A 24,596-nucleotide genomic window follows, 5' to 3' on the forward strand; every position below is an offset into this window, starting at 1 on the left:
TTAGCCTAAGCAACGAAAGAAAACTGGCATCGTTCTTACTCTCCTTTGGATCATTCATTTGTGGGAAGCCATCTACCACGCTGTACAGAGCTCCATGGACAGGTCCATACAGTAGGGAACTGAACACCTGTCAATAACCATATGAATAAACTTGCAAGCAGATCCTCCAGCTGTCAAGCTCCCAAATGACTTCAGCCCCAGGTAACATAGTGACTGCACACTACTAAGAGGTCCTGAACCATCACACCCTGCTAACCTGCCTTTGCGTTTCTGATTTTCAGATACTGTGTGAAATGTTATTTCCAGCAGCTAAATTTGGGAGTAATTTGTTATGCTGTCATAAACCACTAATACCAGAGGTGGGGGTAGAGGAATAAGGGAAAGATGTGAAAACAAGAGAATACATCATGAAAGAAAATCATCACAAATGCTGGTATGTTCTGCACCTGAAATATTGCATAAAACGCCTTATTTTAGGGGCACCTGGGTGGTTCATGTCAGTTAAGCAACCGACTTTGGCTCAGGTAACTATCTCACCATCTCACTGCTCATGAGTTCAGGCCCCATGTCGGATTCTGTGCTGACAGCTCAGAGCCCAGAGCCTGCTTCGGATTTTGTCTCTGTCTCTCTCTGCCCCTCCCCCTCTCTCTCTCAAAAATAAACGTTAAATTTTTTTAAATGTCTTAATTTATAATCTTAAAAATATTTCTCAAGTTAATCATTTAGTGTGTCACGAATAATAAACTTTAAAGGACAAAAGGAGAATATGTCAATCTTAAGAGACAAGAAAGTTGAGTTCACACAGGATATTAAGACAGCTTGAATCAGTTTCATTGGCATTAAAAGTTTTTATTCAGAATTTAATCCACAATCTATACAAGTTATTTACAAGGCATGAAAATGGAAAACAGCACAAAATACGATTGAGGTATAAGCTGAGAGCACAGTATGTCATGTTTCAATAAATATAATTCAAAATTTGTAAACTAAGTGACCAGATAGATGAGTCTTGTTTTATAGTAAAACCATATAAAATATTTATTTCACGTGAGGTAGAGGACAGTTTTGTGTCATGTGATGCAACCAACCACAGCAATTTTAACCATAAAACTGTACATCATTGGCAAAATTTTAAATTGAATTATAGTCAGTATAGTCAACAACTTGTTTCAATAGTTGCAGAACAGGTATTTCATTTACTGCTTTCACAGGTTAGAAATTCAGAAATAATTTAAGACTACTGTGTTGGCTTAAAATCATCAGGATAAGCAAATACTTCTAACAGGATGGTTAAAAGCAAGTGTATTTTATGTTTCCCAAACTATAACTCCCCCCAAAGTTGTCCTAGATTAAGCAATTCTTTTAGCAGGACGTTTTTACTAGAACTACTTTAAGTATGCTGTGCTTTATTTTCAAGTGAGGTATCTATATTGAAGAAAAAATCTTACAAATTTCTTTTACATTCAACTAAATACACTATTTTGTTTTCTGGGCTTAATTTTTAAATTTCAGTTTTTACATTTGATCATTTTCTAATTCAAAAACAGTAGCGCTATATAAGACATTTAAGTCTATTACTAAAGAAAAAGGCTCCAGGTTGCATTATGCAGCTTAGAAGCCATCTAAAATGGAAAGATTTTACAAAAAAATTTAAAAAAAGAAAGAAAAAAAAAACTGTCCTTTTAAAAAGACGCAATACAGAATACCCATACAAATTTCTTCCAGTAATGGAAATGCTTCAGTATCCTATAATAGAAAAAAAAAATTTAAGCTGTTTATTCAATCCCACAACGTATAATACAGCAGTAATGTGTCTCTTATTGCTGACAGCTTCAATAAAAATTAACAAGTAGTTCTAAGCACAGAAATAGATGTACAGTATGAGCACAACTTTTCATTATATTGACTTTTAATGTCCTGTCGTGCAGATTAAATGCGTAAGAGCAAATGAAAATGTGGATTTTCCCCTATGCAATCAAAACAGAAGTCATTGAGAAGAAAACATTAGAAGCTGATCAAAAACCTTCAGCATCAGCTTTACAACTAACTTTAGGGAAATATCTTGCACGCACATCATATTACTCGAGTTTCCTTACCATTCTACTTTCCTTCAAACAGAAGTCATAGATGTGCAAAGGAATTGGTTGTTCGGTCATGACTTCTGAAACATATGGATAACCTGCGAATATCATTGTACTCAATCTATTTCACCTACTTTAGCAACTGGTTTTTAATTCAATATGTACAAATGATTTTATATCTCAATTGGTAATATATTAAATATGTTATAAAATTAGTTCAAGAAGCATAAAACATCCCGACTCTCATGGACACAGAAATTCAAGCAAAACAATATGCTTTACAGAACTAAAGCACAAGCCAAACTTATGTGGTTGGTCAAATCTTTTGATAGTGTTACAAGTTGCATTTGTGAAATCAGGGTGGTTTAGAGCTTCCTCAATGACAGCAGGTTTTACATTTACTACCTTTATAGATTTGGTACCTTTTACTCGTAACATTTAAAGAACAGAAACTATCATCACCCAAATTAAACATCACCCATCACCCAGTAAGCTAATATTCTATCTTTTTTTCCTTAAGATCCTCTAGCACTTTTGCTAGGCCGTTCTTTAATGCAGCTTTTTAAAGTAAATATTTTTATATTTTTCCTAAAAAGAATATTACAAAGTCTGAGGAAAAATCTGCTTGTCTAATGAACTGACACACAAAAACTAACACCAAAACAAACTTTAAGCTAGCAACCAACACACAAAATGAGCATGCAAAGTATAGAAGAATAAGTTTATATGGATAAGGTTATTTCAGCAGAGGCCACTTTTAAAGTATTACAAAATCTATTTTCAAGCTATGTGGTGCAGTTTAACTTAAAATTACTTTTAACTAGAATAGGCATAATATTTACAATTGACTAAAAAGCTATATTTTCAAGGAAGACAGACATAAACCTATGGCACATCAATGTATCTTCTGGAAAATGAAGACTATACAATTTCATGTGGCAAATTTTCCTTATGCAAAGGACTAGAAAAAATATTTCTTTACTCAATTCAACATCAAGAGTTTATGATAATTTAAAGGTGTTTAAGCACTGCTTAGAATTTTAAAATAAAATATTTCAAATCGCAATTTGTTTTAGAACTTTTGGGTTGAAACTTAAGTAAGCTTGTCATTTACTATGTACCATAAGCACAAAGATTTTTTAATAAATTAGAAAAATGAAATTATAAGGCTTGAGTTTATCTCCCAAAAAGCTTACTGTGACACAACTGAAATGAACTTTATCATAAAATGTCTTCATGATTTTTCTTTCTCCAGATCCAAATAAAAGGTATTAGGAGATTATATCATTTTTAACATTTGCTCCTGTATGTCATTTTAACATTTGTTCCTCCTTGAAGAGACCCCAAGAATCAACAAATTAAATTGCAGGGTTAATATAGTAAAATTAAATGGAAAATAGAAAATACACATTTAGATCACACTCTTGTAAAGAAACTATACTTTGAGAAGTACAAAAATTCCTTTAGGATATGTAAGTACCATTAAGCAAAATACGAAAATAACTGGCTGAATGATAACCTACTGATTTTTGAAGTTCTATACCAGTAGAGCATCTATCGTCTATGCTGGGAATAGTATATAACCTTAACTCTAGCTGATTTATTTCAAAAATAAATTTAGCTCTCAAGTAATTTCATACAGTACCCTACATGAGAACATAAACATAAAATTACTGGAATAATAATATCAGTAAATGGTAACTTCAGGAAACTTCCTTTAAAAAATGCATACTAAGAACTTTACCTAGTATTTTTTAAGCCAAGAGTTAAAGAATATGAAATTTGCCATTAAAGAATGACAGACTTTTTTGTGCAAAAAAAAAGTGCAGAAGATTTGTCCTCCCCCCAAACTATGGAATTTCTTTGTCTTCTAAAAATTATCTAAAAACATTTTAGTAGCAGGTAACTAAACTTCCCTATATTAACCTCTCATACACTATCAGGTGACTGTAAATTCCTGATTTTGATATTAAGTAGTAATTGAAAATGGTCCATTCGTGCAAATATTGGTAAGACTTAACATTTAAACATACAAAAATCCAAAATAACCTTCAAGGTATTTAATATTTTACAATTTAAGGAAAAATGAACCCATTAAGGAAAACAAATCTATTATATAAATTTCAGTAAGACCCATAACTACATATAAAAACTGTACAGGAGGATTATGGATTGTATACAAACTGATATACATCAATGGTATCAGTTTTTCTCAAGAACATTAATATTTTCACACCTCTATTAACAACATAAACAAAAGTTCAAAAATTATTACATTTTATTCCCTCTTCTAAAGTTGCTACATAAAAAAAATTCTAAATACAACCACATTTAACCAAAAAACAAATTACAACCACTTCTTGTGTTTTAACAGCAGCGTATGACAAAGTATGTTATCCTTCCTCATTATGCCTATGGGGTGCTATAACCCCATCAATGAAATTCCTCTTTTGACAAAATGTCTCTTAGGAGACATTAAAAAGAAAAGCACTGGTGGAAATTCATTAATATGAACCAAATAAAAGCAAATTTTATATATAACAATGAGTAAAACTATTATCAATTTAGAAGGGAGATTGTGTTAATGAAAAAATGGAGATTCAACTCCTTCAATAGCTCTATATATCTGAAATATGAAGTCACTAATGTATGTAAAATTGAGTGTGAAATATGGATAACAAAACTGACCACAACTATCCATCACACAATGCGGCTTTTAAAAAGTGTACAACTGCTAAATTTGCAACAGAATCTAGGCAGATTATCTAACAGTTGAAACCATGTACTACTGTCACTAAGCCAATTGAAAAAAAAGTACAAAGAAACACACATTTTCATTCATTTGGAAAATGTAAAAATTTATGTACTAATATATAATCACTTTCTCTGATCTACAAATGGATAGAATGCCTAGTTATCTTCATGCAGACAAGTTATTCAGAATTCAATAATCAAAGCACACACAGAAAGAACAAAAATAAACCCTGTTGGGAAACACAGACGTATCTCTTTAAAGGTTTCTATTCTTTAGCAGTCTTAGATGATTTCAAAATCTGCAGCTTCAGCTCTTTTATCATCATCTCTAACTTCTGTCTTGCCTCCCGTTCCTGTCTGAGTTCATCTTGGAGTTCTTGCCTATCAGCCTCGGCGTGGTCCAATCTCTGTCTCAGTTCTGCCAACTGTGGGATTTAAAAGACTGTGTCAGTTTTCATTCAGTTTTGTTTTTCCATTTAGTCCTCAGATCATGGCAAAGACCTGCTTTCAAATTACTTTTTACAAAATGAACTACTTCATGCATATTACAATCTCTTGATTAATACTATTCGTCGGACTCTGACATAGCATTGAATTGAAAGAAAAACAAAGGGAAGAGAACTAACATAACACCTAGAGCACTTTCATTATGCCCTACACTTTGACATACCTCTCACACAGCCTGCTCATGGTAAGGGTTATTTGATCACCTTCCCCAGTGAGCTACTATTCATTTTTGCTCGAGAGCTTCTGAACATAGTGGGCAACAGTTCATGTCTGTTAATTTGTTGATGTGAAAGCCCATATTCTATATTAAGATAATGTAACATTTGCTATTCAAAAGCTAATGAGTAGCATTTTGGGCAACTACAAAAACCTAATGAAAGTTTAATAAAGCAATCAAAATAGAAAAACCATCTTGGATGATACAGCTTAAACTTGTGTTTAACAGAATTATCTATTTTTAAATCTTGCCCAATGAAATGAGCTTGATAAAAAGTAACTTCTTTAATAAAGAAGGTAACAACCTCAATTTCCACACTGAAAGGGCAACATTATACAAACTGAGTAATTCTTACCTGTGCTGCATATTCAGCCTCTTTGTCTTTTTCTAAATTTGAATCACAGGTACATTTTTGCTTCATTACCTGCTCTAATTTTTTCTCTAAGTCTTTCTGTTCAATATAAAATTCTTCCATTCTCTGAGCATGTTCATTCTGTAAAGATTCAAGCTCTTTCTGTAAATTCTGCTGCTCTTCAGTGAGTTCCTTCATAGCTTTTGAACTACTCAACATTTCAACTTCCTGTAATATGAAGAATTACAATACAATTTTTATTTTATTTCCATCATGTTAAAAATTTCAATGCAGGAAAAAAAATAGGTCAGAAAACATCTAATATTCAGCTGTCGTATCAGTTTTATATAGAAGTAATTATCTTGAAAACATCTTTAAAAATTTAAAAGAAAATTGCTTATGAGTAATAAAACTCTAAACAATCTTAAACACATTTACAATCCCTTGTTTCTTAAAGATATGCAAAAGCCTGTTTTCACAATAGACTATCATTTAGATTTTACCATCTGAAGTTGTTGCTTCTTCTGCAAAATTGAGTTCAGTTTTTCCTGTTGTTTTACGTAAGTTCTCATTACTTCTTCCATGATTTTTCCCTTATCATCCTCACAAATGATATCTTTGACAAGAAGTGGCGATGAAGCAACAATATCACGGTCAATTCCTGTCTTGCTTGTGTCTCTGATGAAATTGCAAGTGGTAGACTCGGGTTTCTTTTTACTTGTCGAATTATTTGAGACTGATGGATCTTTGAGAGGCAAAAATGAGGTAACAAAAAATGAGCATCACTGTTAACAAGTCACCAGAACAATCCACAAATGAAAAAATTTCATTTGCAAATAAAATAAAAATAATAAAATAATAAACTTAAGAAAAGTAGTGCAAGACTTCTACAATGAAAACTATACAAACTATCATTGAAAAAAATTAAAGACCTAAATAAATGAAAAGACACCCCATGTTCATGGATTGGAAGACTTAATACAGTTAAGATGGGGCCATGAACTAAATGTCAGTGACCACAAAATTCAGTATGTTGAAATACTAATGCCCAATGATGGTAATAGGAGGCAGGGGCTTTGGGAGATAATTAGGTCATAAGACCTATGATGGAATCTATGACTTTATAAAAGAGACTCCAGAGACCTCTCCTGCCTTTTCCATCATGTGAGGACTTCCATCATGTATCTGAGCAGAACACAGACATTTATGAACCAGGAAGCAGGGCCCTGCCAGACACCAAATCTGCTGATGCCCTGATCTTGGACTTCCCAGCCTCCAGAAGTATGAAAAATAAATGTTTGTGGTATAAGCCACCCAGTCTATGGTATTTTTGTTACAGCAGCCTGAACAGACTAAGATAGATGGTAATACTCCCCAAGGGGATCTACTTTTTCAATGCAATTCCTATCAAAATCTCACCTGGCTTGTGGCAAAAATTGACAAGCTGATTCAGAAACTCATATGAAAATGCAAGGAATCCAAAATAATCAAAACAATCTTGAAAAACAACAAATGTGTAGGACTCACAATGCCCAATTTCAAAGCTTATTACAAAGCTACAGAAAGCAAGACTCTGTACTGGCATAAACACTGAATACAGAAATAAACCCATACTTTCATGGGCCACTGGTATTTGACAAGGGCACCAAAACAGTTCAGTCAGGAGGGAACAGTCTTTTCAACAAATAGTGTTGGAACAACTGCATTCATATACAAAGAGTGAGGTTGAACCTCACACTGTATGTAAAAATTAACTCAAAATGGAACAAAATCCTAAATGTAAGAGCTAAAACTTTTATATGCACATCTTTGTGATCTTGAATTTGGCAATGGTTTCTGAGAATAACATCTACATAAGCAATCAAAGACAAAATAAATTGGGACTTCATCAGAATTTAAAACTTTTGTGCTTCAAAAACACCAACAATAAAATGAAAGACAACTGATAGAATGGCAAATCATGTATCTGATATGGGTCTACTATCCAGAATATATAAAGAACACTTACAAGTCAACAGTTAAGAGACAAATAATCCAAAGTAAAAATAGGCAAAGGATCTGAAGAGATTCAATAAAACATGGAAAGGTACTCAATATCATTAGTCATTGGAGAACTGCAAATCAAAACCATGATATACCACTTTACAACAACTAGGATGGCTATAATCAAAAGACAACAATAAGTGTTGACAAAGATGTGCAGAAACTGGAACCCTCATAAGCTGCTGGTGAGAAGGAAAATGGTATAGCTGCTTTGAAAAACAGTTTGGCAGTCCCTCAAGATGTTAAATATGACCCAGTAATTTCACTCCTAAATATATACCCAAGAGAAATGAAAAAACATGTCTACATTAAAATGTGTGCATAAGCGTTGACAGCAGCATTATTCATTATAGCCAAAAAGTGAACACAATTTGGGGTGCCTGGCAGGCTCACTCAGTAGAGCATGAGACTCTTAATCTCAGGGTCATGAGTTCAAGCCCCATGTTGGGCATGGAGCCTACTTAAAAAAAAAAAAAAAAAAAAAAAAGTGGACACAATTCAGTGTCCATCAACTGATGAGTGGACAAGCCAAAGCCAAATGTGGTATTTATCTATACAACAGAGTATTATTAAACCATAAAAAGAAAACAAGTACTAAAATATCCTACAACGACTGAGAAAATATTATGCAAAGTGAGAAGTCAGACGATAAAAGGTCACATATTATATGATCTCTTTTATATGGTATGTCCAGAATAGGCAAATCTATAAAAACAGAAAATAAATAGAGGCTGGAGAAAGAGGAAAATGAGGAGTAACTTCTAATGGATTACACGGTTTCTTTTGGGGATGAGAAAAATGTCCTGAAATTAAATAGGTGTATTGATGAACAACTTTACGAATTTACTGAAAGTCACAAAACTGTACACTTTAAAAAGGTATATTTTATGGTACATGAACTATATCCCAACAATTTTTTACAAGTCACTAGAATTAATTTGGGAGATATACTGCAAATAAGACTTACTAGTATGTTACCGGTTATTATTTACCATATTTATATCCAAAGAAAGTTGAATTTTAAAAATCTCAAAATTAGGGGCGCCTGGGTGGCACAGTCGGTTAAGCGTCCGACTTCAGCTCAGGTCACGATCTCGCGGTCCGTGAGTTCGAGCCCCGTGTCAGGCTCTGGGCTGATGGCTCGGAGCCTGGAGCCTGCTTCTGATTCTGTGTCTCCCTCTCTCTGCCCCTCCCCCGTTCATGCTCTGTCTCTCTCTGTCCCAAAAATAAATAAAAAACGTTGAAAAAAAAAAAATCTCAAAATTAAAGTATAGAAACCCCCTTGACCCCAAGAATCTTCAACTACTCCAGGAAAGCTGCAACAACTATCACACTTTGCCTAAGCTGTAAGCAAAGCTCTGCTGCTATAAAGAGGATAAAAGAAGCAGCATTTGTACAGATATGTCTTGTTTGGTCCACGGCACTTTAAAAGCCACTGTAATAGGCAGCTCTTTTATTTTTTTAAGATGTCCAGCCAGCATTCTGCTTTTATGCCATCTGCTTGGCTCTCACTCACAGCTATGAGTTTTCACTCCTTGCTTATCCCATGACTAAGTTTCCCTGAGTCCTACACCTCACTACTCTTACGTACTAAGTCCTAGCATTAGTAAATGTTTTCTCCACTCACAGCAAATTAAAAAGGACCTTCTGAAAAAAACTGACAGGAAAAAAAAAAAAAGGCAGGAAAGGGAAAAAAAAAGTCATACAAAAATCACCCACAGTATGAAACCATGTAGTCCACATATCTGTATCTTTAGCCGCGATAGCTATCACCATGCTAAAAAAAAAACTCAGAGTTTTGAAAGGTACATTTTTTTTCAAGATAAAAGCTTCAATTATCTGGAACATTCTCTTACCTAGAAATCTTCTTTGAAAATGCTGAAAAAACAGATTAATTAGATATCTGATTTCAAAAAATAATTTCTGAGTACTTACCTACACGGCTACATAATTCTTTACTTGTTTTCAAATCCATTTTCTCCTGTTCCTCCAGTGAGACATCTGGATACGATACCACTTTTTGATGTTTCCCACTACTATGAGGCTTCTCTGATGGTCTTGGTACGGTCCTACTTGTCTCTGTCTTTGTGACCTCTTTAGACTGGGATACAGCAGAAGTAAGCGACACATTTGGTGCAACCACTTTATCACACATGTATAAGTAGTAGCTACAGACAGAGAAAGGCAAAATAAGACACATATTACACTTGGGTAAAAAAACAAAATACATTAAATCTATTTCTATCATTAAAAAATTTTACATTAAAACAGACAACATAACAACTCAGAAAATAAGGGTCACAGAAAAGAATTCCTTAAAAATTCAGTACTTTAGGCAGTAAGTGCAAAATTATGAGTTATTTTTGTTATTTTGCAAAAAGTAATCTCTAAGCACAGAGAGATACCCACAGGGAAAGAAAATTAGTCTCATCTCCTTCCCTCAAAACCACCTGAGAATTAAAGGCATCAAGCACTTTTAGAGCTATTTAATAGCCCTAAATAGGTAAGGCTTATGCTAGAAAGAAAACAGACCATATACTACTTGGAGAACCATTTTCTTGCCTGCCACCCATCCAAAGCCAAGGAATCCTTGCTCTGTTATAGAGAGGCTGATTCAGTTCCACAGTTCCACACTATAAGGCTAGAGCCAGATTCACCGCAGGCCCAATCAGGAGCTCCCAGGGCCCATCTTCTATAGCAGTCTGAACACCGCTACTGGGCAACAAGTCCTACTTGTTTCAAACCCCACAGAGCGATCTTCCTAAAATACTTCAGTACTTCCTAATTTGATAAAAATTCAATAGTAAGTTGCACAAAACTAAGATTGAAGGCATGACTACCAATTTTGCTCAAAGCTCACATAGAATTTTCTGCAGATTACTTGAGAGACCCATGGAACAAACTGGAGCTAGATATTGAAGTACCATACTATTAACTATAATCTGCATAACCTTTAGCCAAAAGATGCAACCATTTAACTAACATAATACTTCATTCCCTAAATGCTAATGATCTCTTCTTACATCTGATTTTCTTTACGCAGTAATCTATATTGTTCCTCTTTACCAATCACATGAATTCTGCAGATGAAAACTCAGTCTCCAAAGAGTTACTTCAACACAATAGGAATGGTAGGAACTGTGCAAATGTAAGACTGAGATTCTTCATCACCGTGTTTGGGGGGGGGGGGGGGGAGGGGGAATATATATTTACAGCAATAAAAATCTAGAAATCGACAAAGAAAAAGTTTATAATCTAAGGTGGATTTTTATTGAAAATGTGAACACTGGATTTTGAGGGATATGGTTACTATGAAAACTTCTAAATTTCAAAAAATTTCCTTGTAAAATATCAAAGTTGCGTACCAAACTCTTGAAGAGTTGGTTTACCTCTTAAAAGGAAGGAAATTAAAGGAAAATTTTCAATGTTTACTTCAGGGTGAAAAGGAAATGATGATTTCCTAGAAAGAACATACACACCAAGAAAAGGTTATCTCAAATATTCAACACAGTTTACAATTCATTTATTAACAAGCCTAAAACTAAATAATGAATTGGCAGAGTCTAGAACAGTACCTGACATATAGATGTTGAAGGAATGAATGAATGAATGAATGAATGAACAAACGAACAAACAAATGAGCCAATACCCACTCACCTGGGGTGTAAAAATGAATGTGTCTGCGAAACATGGTCACCTTCCTGCTTTATAACAGGGTACCATGACTGTAATTCCATTCCTGATGATGTATCTATCTGTAGAAAAATGTAGAAGGGAAAAAGTTCATTGAAGGAAGATGTGATGGTTAATTTTATGTGTCAACCAGATAGGGCCATAGGATGTCTCCGGAGAACCCTAGTAAGAGTTACATTATTTAAGAGTCATCTTCTTACAAGGCAGTCTGTCCTTAAAGTACCAAATCTAGTCACTCAAAACAACATCAACCATCCTTTCAAAAAATAGTTTCAGGGGCACCTGGGTGGCTCAGTCAGTTGAGCGTCCGACTTCAGCTCAGGTCATGATCTCACAGCTCATGAGTTCGAGCCCCGTGTCGGGCTCTGTGCTGACAGCTCAGAGCCTGGAGCCTGCTTCAGAGTCTGTGTCTCCCTCTCTCTCTGCCCTCCTCAACTCATGCTCTGTCTCTGTCTCTTAAAAATGAATAAATGTTAAAAAAAAAAAAAAATTTTTTTTAAAAAGAAATAGTTTCAGTATGCATGTTCAACATGGATTATCAGAAATGATTTCATAAAATTTCATACTTATGGAATCTATTTTTTAAATGCTTTTTAATTTTTAGTGTTTATTTTATTTTTTGAGAGAGATGGAGCGTGAGCAGGGGAGAGGCAAAGAGAGAGGGAGGCACAGAATCTGAAGCAGGTTCCAGGCTCTGAGCTGTCAGCACAGAGCCTGATATGGAGCTTGAACCCATGGACCATGAGATGATGACCTGAGCTGAAGTCAGATGCTCATCTGACTGAGCCACCCAGGCGCCCCTATTTTTTTTAATGTTTATTTGAGAGAGAGCAAGAGAGAGCGTGCAAGCAAGGGAGGGGCAGAGGGAGAGGAAAGAGAATCCCAAGCAGATTCCCTCACAGCTATGAGATCATGACCTGAGCTGAAATCAAGAGTCAGATGCTTAACCCACTGAGCCAGCCAGGCACTGCTGGAATCTATTTTTTAAATCCATTTTAAATAGCACCTTACAAATGTACAGCATTGGTAAGTTCCGATCCTTCTTGCTGCTACAATCAGCTAGAATATACCCTTTCCCTACAGTATTTGTTAATGGATTAGATGGCATTCTATAGCAACAAATATTTGCCAGGGGAGTGAGATCACTAAGATGGCAACATAGGTTGTTCCTGACTTTGCCCCACCACCCCCGCCACACGCAAGAAAAACAACTAACATCTATTCAAGGGCAAGTCACCAGTGAGAGAATGCTGTAACACAGGGGATGGGGGTGGTGAAGCTGAAGCGCCCCATCGCACCTCAGAAACCAAGACAGACTACACTAGAAGGATGAATGTTAGCTGAACCTACTGTGGTAATTCACTTCACAACACATGCAAATCAAACTATCATGCTGTATGCCTTACATTTAGTGATGATATCGATTATTTCTGAATAAAACTGGAGGGGAAGAAAAGTGAATTGATAGAGGGATGAATAGGTAGATATCTAATAAAAGAAGTATAGTGAAATGTTAAAAAAAAAAAAAAAAATTAAAAAGATAAGGGAACCCAAGCAGAGCCTCACAGAGTAACCTGAGTGGAGGAGTAGAATGTCCAGAAAGACCAAGGCAAATAGAGTCTGCAGCACAGAGAAAGGTGCCCAGAGAGAACTCCACAGATCTGTGGAGGGTTTACCTCAAGAATTCAGCATAGTACCTGAGCAGCCCATGCTTGTGAGGAAATTTCTCAAAGCCGGGTCATGCAGCTAATATGGTGACTGATGTGAGGGGGGTAGGAGTCCAAAGAGCAGCCAATTTATCCTATTATGGCACAACTCAAATGGGCATTATTCACTCCACAGCTCCCTACCAACTTGGATGAAACAGTGATGGGATTGCATTGCACATTTTTACCTTCCCTCTACCCAGTCTTGCCCCTACTCCCTTCCTTTCACAGGCAACTGATCTCTAATAAACATCACAAAAAAACAAACACACAAGCACCACAAAAGTTTGCCAAGCTAAACGACTTTGCCTAACACTTATCAGTAAACCATACTTCCTCATAAACTGTACCTGTGAATAAAGGCAAAGAAGAAGGTAAACCCTTTTGGCTACTTAATGAGCATCTACCTGATAAGAACTTTATACATCCTACTTAATTCTAACAATAACTTATATTAAGTAGGTATCATGATCTCCATTTTACACATTAGAAAAGTGAGGTTCAGAAACTGAGAAAGATGGGGCACCTGGGTGGCTCAATTGGTTAAGCATCCGACTTCGGCTCAAGTCATGATCTCATAGTTCGTGGGTTCGAGCCCCGCGTCAGGCTCTGTGCTGACAGCTCAGAGCCTGGAGCCTGCTTTGGATTCTGTGTCTCCCTCTCTCTCTGCCCCTCCCCTGCTCGTGATTTGTCTCTGTCTCTCAAAAATAAATAAACATTAAAAAAAAAATTTTTAAAGAAAGAAAAGAAAAGAAACAGAAAAGAATAACCTGTGGCTACTAACTTCTCCCTTATTTGGTTTGTTTCACATGGCCTCCTCACTACCACTCCCACTCCCACCACCACCACCACCACCACCATTCAAATTACAGTAATGACCCTGCTCTTGTGGGAAGAGTATCTTATTAAAGGGGGAACAAGACTCACTTGGTAGAGGAGTGAGCTAAAAGGTGGCAGTATTTGGGTGAGCAACAAAAACAAGAGGCTAACAGACAAACCCAGTGGAGTAAGAGAGAATGGAATTAAGAATGAGGTGAAGGAGGAGAAGGATGTGACAAAAAGGAGAGCTTCATATTCTTCTGACACTGCCTCTGAGAGTCTCCATTCACTTCTGCAACTGGGTAAAGTGTGTGGGAAATGATGCCATCATCCAATAATTCATAAACACAGCACTCAGAGGACAGCCACCAAATACCAAGAAACCAAGAAAACTATTTTGCCTCATGTCCCAATATTCCAGTTCAGAACCAAGAAACTACACAAAATGGAAGGGAAACAGATCTCTAGATGCTAAGCAGTTGTGATTTAAGCAAAATTAATTCATAAACTGTCCATGGTTTGACTGGGGAGATCTCACTCATGGGGGAAGAAACTCAGAAGAAACCTGACAACCCACTACCCATTTTGTTAATGGGCCAAAAAGGAAAAGGAAAACAGCTTTTGGAGCAAACATTACACAACTTGATCAATCAGGAGGTGATTTAAGGCCAATTAAAAGCCAAAATTAAAAATATGGACAGGGCACCTGGGTGTCCCAGTCAGTTAAGTGTCTGACTTTGGCTCAGGTCATGATCTTGAAGTTCATGGGTTCGAGCCTCGCGTCAGGCTTTGAGCTGTCAGCACAGAGCCTGGATCCTGCTTCAGATTCTGTGTCTCCCTCTCTCTCTGCCCCTCCCCCACTCACACGCACGCACACACGCGCGCTCTCTCTCTCTCAAAAATAAACATTAAAAACAATTTTTTTAATCCACAAAAATAAAAATATGGTAACTTCTATTTGTAGGAGGCCAACATTTTGGTTAAGAATGAACAAGGAAGGCACCTGAGGGGCTCAGTCAGTTGAGCATCTGACACCTGACTTCAGCTCAAGCATGATCTCACGTTTCATGAGATGAAGACCCACTCAGGTCATGATCTCACGGTTAGTGAGTTCAAGCCCCGCTGGCAGCACAGAGCCTGCGTGGGATTCTCTAGCCTTCTGCTCTCTCTGCTCCTCCCCTGCTTTGCAGGCGCTCAAGCGCATGCCTTCTCTCAAAATAAATAAATAAACTTAAAAAAAAAAAAAAGAATGAACAAGTAATTTGAAAAACTAACAAGACCACAAGACTAGGGGAAATAAAGAGATTTTCAAAGGATTTAAGAATTGAGTATTCAGTGAGGGGACCCTAGGCTCTCTACAAGAGTACAAACAAAACAACAACAACCTCACAATCCTGATCAATTCTAAAGTTCAGAATCTGAGGCAAAAATCATATGTTTATTTATAAAATAAGCCAATCTCTTGTTTACATAGTTTCTCAGATAACTTAGTTCTACAAGTAAATTAGAAAGGATATTGCTGGTAACAACGATACTAAATAATAGATGCCAGGTGACAATCGACAGCCTAAGAAGAATTACAAAATGCAAACACAAACACTAATTCAAAAAGCAAGACAATCTAAGGGCTTTATCACAGACCAGGGCAAATAATTTAATAAAGCTCACTTGTCCCCTACCTTCACAACAGAGCACAGAAACTGATATTTAAAAAGTCTTGAGTTAACATGACATAAACTATATTCTATAACTTATACCAGATATAAATACTACACTGTATACATACATACCTACCACTTAGAAAGACTGAAAACTATTTAAGACATTTTAGAATTCAGGAAAAAGGTTAAAGTTTTTAAGAACACAGTGCTGAAAAGAGTAGCTTCATCATCCAGAAAACTCATTTAGGCAGAACATTTTTCACCAAAACACTGTATGACAAGGTGTTAATAAGCATGGATAAGCTCACTGTAACAAATCAATGAAATGTAAGATCAGCTAGGGTGCTTGGGTGGCTCACCCGGTTAAGCATCCGACTTGATTTCAGCTCAGGTATGATCTCAGGGTCATGAGATCGAGCCTGGTGTCGGGCTCTGTGCTGAGTGTGGATCGAGTCTGCTTGGGATTCATTCTCTCTCTCTCTCTCTCTCTCTCTCTCTCTCTCTCTCTCTCTCCCCCCTTCTCTGCCCCACACCTACTCATGCACAAGTACTCTCCCTCTCTGTCAACATAAATAAACATTAAAAAAAATTGAAGATCAGCTTCAATTAAATCAGAATTTCTTTTCTAGAAGTCACTTGTTAAACTCATTATTTAGAAAATAAAGAAAGCTCCACTTTAAATCAGTTATATATCCCAAATAATTCTGGATGTACTGCCCAAGATATCAATTGCTTCTCAGTTTTTTTTAATTAAAATTACCAAAATTGAGACATTTTCTAAAGTTTTTTCTTGAAAAATTTTTTGAATGTTTATTTTTGAGAGAGAGAGAGAGAGAGAGAGAGAGAGAGCGTGAGTGGGGGTAGGGCTGACAGAGAGGGAGACACAGAATCTGAAGCAGGCTCCAGGCTCCAAGTTGTCAGCACAGAGCCAACGCAGGGCTCGAACTCACAGACCGTGAGATCATGACCTGAGCCAAAGTCAGGAGCTTAACCGACTGAGCCATCCAGGCGCCCCAAAAGTTTTTTCTATTATAGATATCTGGAATCTCAAATCTCCTGAATAGCAAGTTCTGAACTCCTTGACTTGAAATCTGACTCAATTTTGATCAATTTCAAAGCTTGATTTGTTTAAATTTTACTATTTTATTCATGATCCAAAGCCAATACATATTTCTATTTTCTATTATCTCTAAACCTCAGATGCCTCCATAAAGAATTGCTAGCATTTTAAATATCCATCCCTCTCTAATTTCTGCCCTTTATTTTATTTTCTAATCTCACACAATCCAACTAACAGAATCACAGTCTAGGGATTTTAAAGAAACCCTCTTTAAAGATCACCTAGTGCAGTCCCCTAGCCAACGTCTGAATTCCCTATTCAAAATCACTGACAAGTGGCTATCCAGCCTCTGCTTGTACAGCAGCTTTAGGTCAAGGGCCATCTTCTTTACTTTTGTGTATTTTCAGTACCTAGCACCATGCCTGGCATGTAGAAGGAACTAATAAATATTTGTTGAATGAATCCTGAATGACAGCTTAGCTCATTAATTCCCAGGGTGGCCTTTTATCGGGTTACTGTGCTACCATGAAACTGAGAAAGAAGATAGTCTCTTTCACATTCAATATCCTTCTACTCCATGAAGTACCAGAAAGCCCAACAGTCTCTGGGGTGTATTTTTAGAAATCAGACCTACAAATTAAATAATACAAATGATGGGGAAATATACAACGCTAACCATGATAAAATGTTGGGATTTGATTTTATCTAACATGTGGTAAGCCATAAACACATTTATAACAACTTATCCTAACTGTGTGTTAAAAACAATTAAGAAAAGCACATATTATACAACAGAACATTCACAGGCATGCCAGATTTTCTCATCTATTCTGCATTTGTGTCAACATACAAATTAGGTCTTCAAAAAAAGAACAATGTAATTAAATGGCACAGCAGTGTTGCTACTACTGATCAGGAATAAAAATTAGATACCAAGATATGAGCACGTATTACCTCTTATCTCACTTTTCAAGGTGGGAAGAATTTATTTACTTGGTGTTTTTAAACATCAGAATAGAATTCATTACATTACTTGGCAAAGGAGAGAAGTAGATCACTTAGTATCTTAAGTTAGAGCCCTAAACATTTTTAAATGCTTTTATCGCCCAACTTCCCCACCGTTATCTACCGCGAAATGAACAGATGGCATCCTCATCTGAAACACAGGAAAATTTTCAGACATATTATTTCATTCTTTCTCTAAGTCATAAAACAACAAATAACATCTATGAAAGCAAAATTAAAACAATCCCAAAATGTACACAAGAGTAAATTTTAAATAAAAATTAGGAAATGTTTTATAAAAATTTCTCTAAATTTCAACTTACTGTGTTATATACACATGATCCTTTAATAATCACATTTCCTAATAAAGAACTATTGTGTTTTTGGTAGTACAATGCTTTTTAGTCTCACAATGACAAATAATTTAGAGAACTTGATTTCATTTACAAAAAAAAACAAAAAACAATAAACATTTTAGTCACCACTTTCTGGATACAAAAGCAATCCTACCCACTCGGCGCTATTCACATATAAACATTCCAATTTATACTTTAAAAAAAAAAAAAATCACAACACTTTACAATTCCTAGACTTATCTCCAATAATAAACTTTGCTTTTAGATGATACTCTAGTTTTTAATTATAGTAGCAGATTAATATTATGACCCTTAATTAAATCCAAATGACAAATATTGATGAACTAAAGAAATCCAGATAATATCCTCAACATATACTGGTAGGATTTCCAAAGTCTCTCCAAAAATTACATTAAAATTTTTTTAATATGTGGAAAAATTATTTTTAAAAACAGAATTTAGAAAGAGCTATAAGAGGTAAATTTTTAGATTGTGGTATTTATTCCTAAAACAGTATGCATACAAAGGACTAGCAGATTGGTAAATTTAACAGACTATTCTAATGATGTGCTTACACAAGAAATAAAAGATAATGTATATTAAATATACATTACTTTGTACAAGCCCAACATAAATCACTAGCAACCTTACTAAACACATGACTGAATACACAGCTAAGCAATAATTCCTTAGGAATAAAGTGGATATACCTGTCAGGGCCTTTTTGCTGTGTTATTAAAATACTAAGGCATTCAAGTGGTCAATAAATGATTTCAGAAGGACACAAAGACACCCTACCACACAGCTGCCAACAACTCTTACTGAAAGAAACTGAATCTCTCACTGAAGGATCAAGTTTCCTCAGTACTTCCAACATGTTGTGAATGAGCGTTTCAACAACTGAAAGAGGAATAGTGTTACAAGGTAGCAAATAGCTACTTAAGAGATTTTAAGGCTCAATCTTGTGCCTCACTTCATTGTAATTATTAGAATTAATCAACCTAATGCAAAACTGAAACAATATGATCTAAGCACCTCCACTAAATTACCAAAACCAGATAGATCTTCTGGAGATATAGCAATGTCTGCTGCTCCCCCACACTGAAAGATACCACCTATTTCACAAAGCCAATTTTAAGTTTAAATAAGTGCTCAAAGATGCTCACAGCAAAAGCAAAGGCTCACGTTTTTATAATGTGCAACTATTATCTTAAATCCTTTATGGAAATAAAGCCATGTGAAGTTAGTAGTTTGATACCACTCCCTTCACAATGTGAAGGAAAAGGAGCAAACTGATATAAGTCCTGTTAAGTTCCTACTTCTAAAATAATAAAAAAATAATAATAATAAGTTTATTTATTTAAGTAATCTCTACACCCAATGTGGGGTGCGAACCCACGACCCTGAGATCAAGAGTCATGTGTTCCTCCGATTTGAGCCAGCCAGACACCCCTAAAAATAAAAATTTTTATACTGCAATTTTACAGAGACCAATTCATTTAATATGACAATAACTTATCAATCTCCATGTCACATACATCTTTTCACTAAAATATCTGTATAAATCTAAGGTTTTGCTTTTCCAGCCCATTTCAACATATATGCTTTTTCAAAAAATGTTTATTTTTTTTTTAATTTTTTTTTAACGTTTATTTATTTTTGAGACAGAGAGAGACAGAGCATGAACGGGGGAGGGTCAGAGAGAGGGAGACACAGAATCTGAAACAGGCTCCAGGCTCTGAGCTGTCAGCACAGAGCCCGACGTGGGGCTCGAACTCACGGACCGTGAGATCATGACCTGAGCCGAAGTCTCGGCCACTTAACCGACTGAGCCACCCAGGCGCCCCAAAAAATGTTTATTTTTGAGAGAGAGAGAGAGAATGAATGGGGGAGGGGCAGAGAGAGAAGGGGACAGAGGATCCAAAGCAGGCTCCAAGCTGACAGCAGTGAGCCCAATGTAGGGCTGGAAGAACCCACAAACCCACAAACCATAAGATCATGACCTGAGCCAAAGTCGGTCGCTCAACCTACTGAGCCACCCAGGGGCCCCCCAGCATATGTGCTTTTTAAAAAAATTATGATGGTGCCTTCCCCACTCATGGTCTGTCACTTAAAAATAAGTAAACATTAATAAAAAATTTTTTTAATTATGATCTCTGTGGCGCCTGGGTGTCTCAGTTGGTTAAGCGTCCAATTTTCTCTGAGGTCATGATGTCGTAGTTCATGGGTTCCAGCCTGGCGTGGGGCTCTGTGCTGACAGCTCAGAGCCTGGGGCCCGCTTCAGATTCTGTCTCCCTCTCTCTGCCTCTCCCTCACTCGCACTGTGTCTCTTTCTCTCTCAAAAATAAACATTAAAAAAAATAAAAATAAAAAATTATGATCTCAGATCATTTTGGCCTTCAATTAATGTATGTTGAGAATATCAAAATGAAGATTAATTTTTTTATGTAGATTAATTTTACTATATGCAATGTAGTCTATTTTTTATTTTACTCTACTTCATTTTTTTAATGTCGGTGACCCACTAAATTGATTTCATAACCCTCCTGGCCCTCAACTGGGGTTCTCAAGAGATAAGCCCAAATGCCCCAAGGCATCCACTGTATGCAATGAATTAACTTCACTTCAAAGCTTTGAGAATGGTAGTATACACCATCTTTGGAAGAAATGATGAAACCATCACTCAGATCATTTTCTGTAGGGCTTAAATCTCCTTTCTTGAAACCCCAGATGAAAAGGGCTGTGTGAGTGACAAACTGCAATTTGAAAAACCTTGCTCTAAGTGAACGATCCTAGAATTGGTCCACAAGTATTATTTCAACAACTAGTCTTGTATTAATAATAACACTTGTGCACTGGCCATTTGCACAGATTTACAAAGGATTACGTGTGTAAGGGAATAAACTCCAGTGTTAATTATCATCTACGTTGAAATTATGAATTACGAAATTTTGTTTTCTTCTTTGCACTTGTTTAGGATTTACTACAGTGGGCCTATATTGCTTTCATAACCACACCAAAAAACAACAACAACAAAAAACACTTTTAATACGGAATAAAAGCCCTAGTGTTACCAAAATGATCTTTAGTGAGCCTCTAAACTTTCATATTCCTTGTCCCCATAAGATAAACAAAATACGCACTTTTAGGGCTATTTGAAATCTCAAAACAAATTCAATACCACAAGTAAAAACAAAATGCTGCTTTGCTTTAAAACTAAGCCTCTTTTTCTCCTCAAAAATCACTGGTAACTTTATAGGGCTAGTTAAGACTCTTCATTCAGTTATTCAAACCTTTATTAAACATCTACCACATTCTAGATTCAAAAACTAGAAGATAAAGTCCTGCCCTAAGGAGCCTCCATTTAGTCTTTATGTACATATTTCTGTGACCCACTTCTAAGTCTAGAAATCAGTATGAGTTTTAAAGTAATTTATATCTTTCTATTCATTCCTTTTTCTGCCTAGCATGGTACTGTAATACTTAATTTAGTGAATGAAGCAAGCTTCACCTTAAGAAAAGATTTAGAATTTAATTATATATCTTCTTTTTGCTTTTCACAGTCTAATAAAATCCTTAAGTTATTTTAAGTTTATGAACCCTCATTAGACCAAAATTCTGCATGTGGACAGAATAGTTTCCAGTCATTACTAAAGCTATTCCCAAACTAGTTCTATCTCTTTACTTGAACAAAATGAGTTTTGCTCCACACTTTCCTTTCCCAGAATACTAAAGGAATTGAAATTAACCCAATTCTTGATTACTTCCTTGTTCTCCCAGTGGCATAAATTATAACGTATGCATAGCTATGAGAACACTGCTGGCTGCCTACACAGTGATTCAAGTATACCCTTTTTCTTCTTCCTTGAAGTTTCTTAATTTTTTCCCATTTATCAGATCAAAAAGAATAAAGTTGTAACTTATCACCAGCCTTTTTAAAAATGTTAATACTTATAAATGTTTTACCATTTTTTTAATGGTAAAAACGAATATAGGCTCTGTATTTCCTAAACCATAAGGGGGCACTATTCCCAAAGCCATTCTAAAGATTTCATTGAAATGTCCTTATAATTCTTACAATAGACCTGTTTTGTATGTTCTTCTTGCATACTTCATTTTTAGTAAGTAAACAAAATATCCAACTAGTATAACAGCTGTGTACAAATAACTAAGAGTGGGATACATTTGAACCCATTACTCAGTTATCTCATTTGTGTTAGAAATGTCTTCACATAATTCCAGGTAAGTCAAGAAGATGTTTGGGGAAAGGAAAAGTCCCCAAATACATATTAGTAAATGTTTTAATAATAGTTTGAAGTACCATCCTACATTTCTAGACTCTTCCAAAATGCTCTGGCTTCCATTCTCTCACTCAACAGTTTATTTGCAAATCACAGGTGTTTATTTACAGATCAAACCATTATTTTACCCAAAAACTCCAAACATTCTAAAATATAATGCAGTGTGTTGTTCTTCAAAAATGTATTCAGTTTAAAAAAAGATTTCATTGACAGCCTCTGATGCACCAAGCACTAAACTACATTCTGGGAAAACAGGAAAAAGGGTCTCTAAACTCATGAAGTCAATTATTAATTTCAGAAAAGTAGACAAAAATATTCATACTCGTCGTGCATATGAACACAAATACTTCATCTGATTCTAACCTTACCCCCACTTGATCAAAATTTATGTTAATTGCAAAATACAAACTATATCACTGATGTAACAAATTACCACCAAATTGGCCACAATTATTACTGAAACACATTTTGTCTCAACACTACTCTTTGTAGTTGCCCATTTTCTCTAGTGTATTTCCTTACCTTATTGGACTAAGAAATGCACTTCCTAAACAGAAAAAAAACAGTTTACAAGATAGAATTTTTTTTGTACTATTATTATTCCAATGACTTCTACAAAAATGAGGAACTGAAAGGAAAATGCAAAACTAAAAATAGTAAAATGTTTAACAGGCTTTAAAAAAAAAGTTTAAATTGATATCTTTAGGTCATTTATGTGCATCATAATCTATTTTTTTCCTAAGCAGAGTAAATACCATATTATTATTTACCTAAGAGTAGTCAATTCTGAATGTTAAAAAATCTACATTTTAAATGTTTTTTTTTTTTTTTTTTTAAATATAAGGGCATACACCATCTCTAACTTAAAGATTTTCTGTCACATTTTGTAAGAGTAAAGAACCACCTATCACTACAAGTGGGCTTTTCCAATGTGCTTGAAAATAATCTTAAACATCACCCTTCAAATTTTATTTACAAATGATCAATTTGCTTAGCAACCTTTTTTCCATAGACAAAAATGTAAGAGCAACTAAATCAGAATTAGATCAAATAAATAATACAACAGCCATATTTCTAAAAAAAAGCGTAAAAAGTTCAGGCGATACAAAGAAATAAATTGCTTAAGAACATCATTTTACAAAGCCACCTAGGCAGATCTAAAACCAGTTGTATTTCTTGTCCTGACCTGAGTAAGAAAGGCTTCAAAATATACCGTTAGTTTCTACACAGAGCCAGTTCTTCACTTAGAACACTGACCTTATACCACTTACTTCTCCCATCTAAATATAGCTACTAACTATGCAAATTAAATGGAGCTATTAGTTATGCAAATAGTTAGGTGATCATTACTAATATAATTTCCAACCTTGGAAATAACAGTTGCTACATTTCAAACAATTGCCTTTTGAGTTTCATAATTTTGGTTTTTAAATCTAAAACAATACTTTAACTAAATTAACAATGTATAAACGTATTGAACTACGTTAGTATTCACATTAAACATAAGGTTCTTTACATAAAATATTAATATATTTAGTTTACTCTTCTATGTAAAAAAAAAAAAAAGAAAAGAAAGCCTGTATTGACTTCTTCAAATGAGCTTCCTCTGGGTCTATTTGGTTTGTTTGGCAACCAACTCACTGACTCACAGGAGATAATAAAAAACGTTCCCCAGTCAAGGATATCTCCTAGCACCCCCTCCCTGTTAAGGACCTTAGTATAAAATTCAAGTTAACACAGAGTTTACGAACCATTACACTAAGGAAAATTGATAAGAAGTTAATGTTTCTCAAAATTCAGTAGTAGTTTGTACTACAAAGTTTGCTTTAGGGAAAAGCAGTGAAAATTACTAGACTTCAAGTCAGAAGAACTGCATTCAGCTCCTCATTCTACCACCCACCAGTTATACAACCAGAACATGTGACCCATCTGGGACTGGTTTCTCATCTAAGAAACCTTGTTCACAGACCTTCAAAAAAGTCTTCAGGACTAAATTTTCAAAATATGGAGTGATAAGCATAATAAAACAACCACTCAAGTA

General features: G+C 35.4%; 1 protein-coding gene across 2 annotated transcripts in view; it reads right to left on the bottom strand.

Annotated features, from left to right (window-relative positions):
• Positions 1-828: 828 nt before the first annotated feature.
• Positions 829-24,596, bottom strand: part of SKIL (SKI like proto-oncogene) — a 29,484-nt gene continuing 5,716 nt past the window's right edge. For both annotated transcript variants that reach the window (XM_053903644.1, XM_019440554.2), the window contains exons 3-7: positions 11,612-11,709; positions 9,890-10,122; positions 6,415-6,656; positions 5,915-6,139; positions 829-5,260 (exon numbers count right to left, since the gene is read on the bottom strand). In XM_053903644.1, coding sequence (XP_053759619.1) covers positions 5,102-5,260; positions 5,915-6,139; positions 6,415-6,656; positions 9,890-10,122; positions 11,612-11,709 — 957 coding nt within the window. In that variant the 3' untranslated portion in view covers positions 829-5,101. The remainder of the gene's footprint in view (positions 5,261-5,914; positions 6,140-6,414; positions 6,657-9,889; positions 10,123-11,611; positions 11,710-24,596) is intronic.

This window comes from Panthera pardus, unplaced genomic scaffold, assembly GCF_024362965.1.
Source record: "Panthera pardus isolate Hobbes unplaced genomic scaffold, ASM2436296v1 HiC_scaffold_16, whole genome shotgun sequence".
NCBI classification, from domain to species: Eukaryota; Metazoa; Chordata; class Mammalia; order Carnivora; family Felidae; genus Panthera; species Panthera pardus.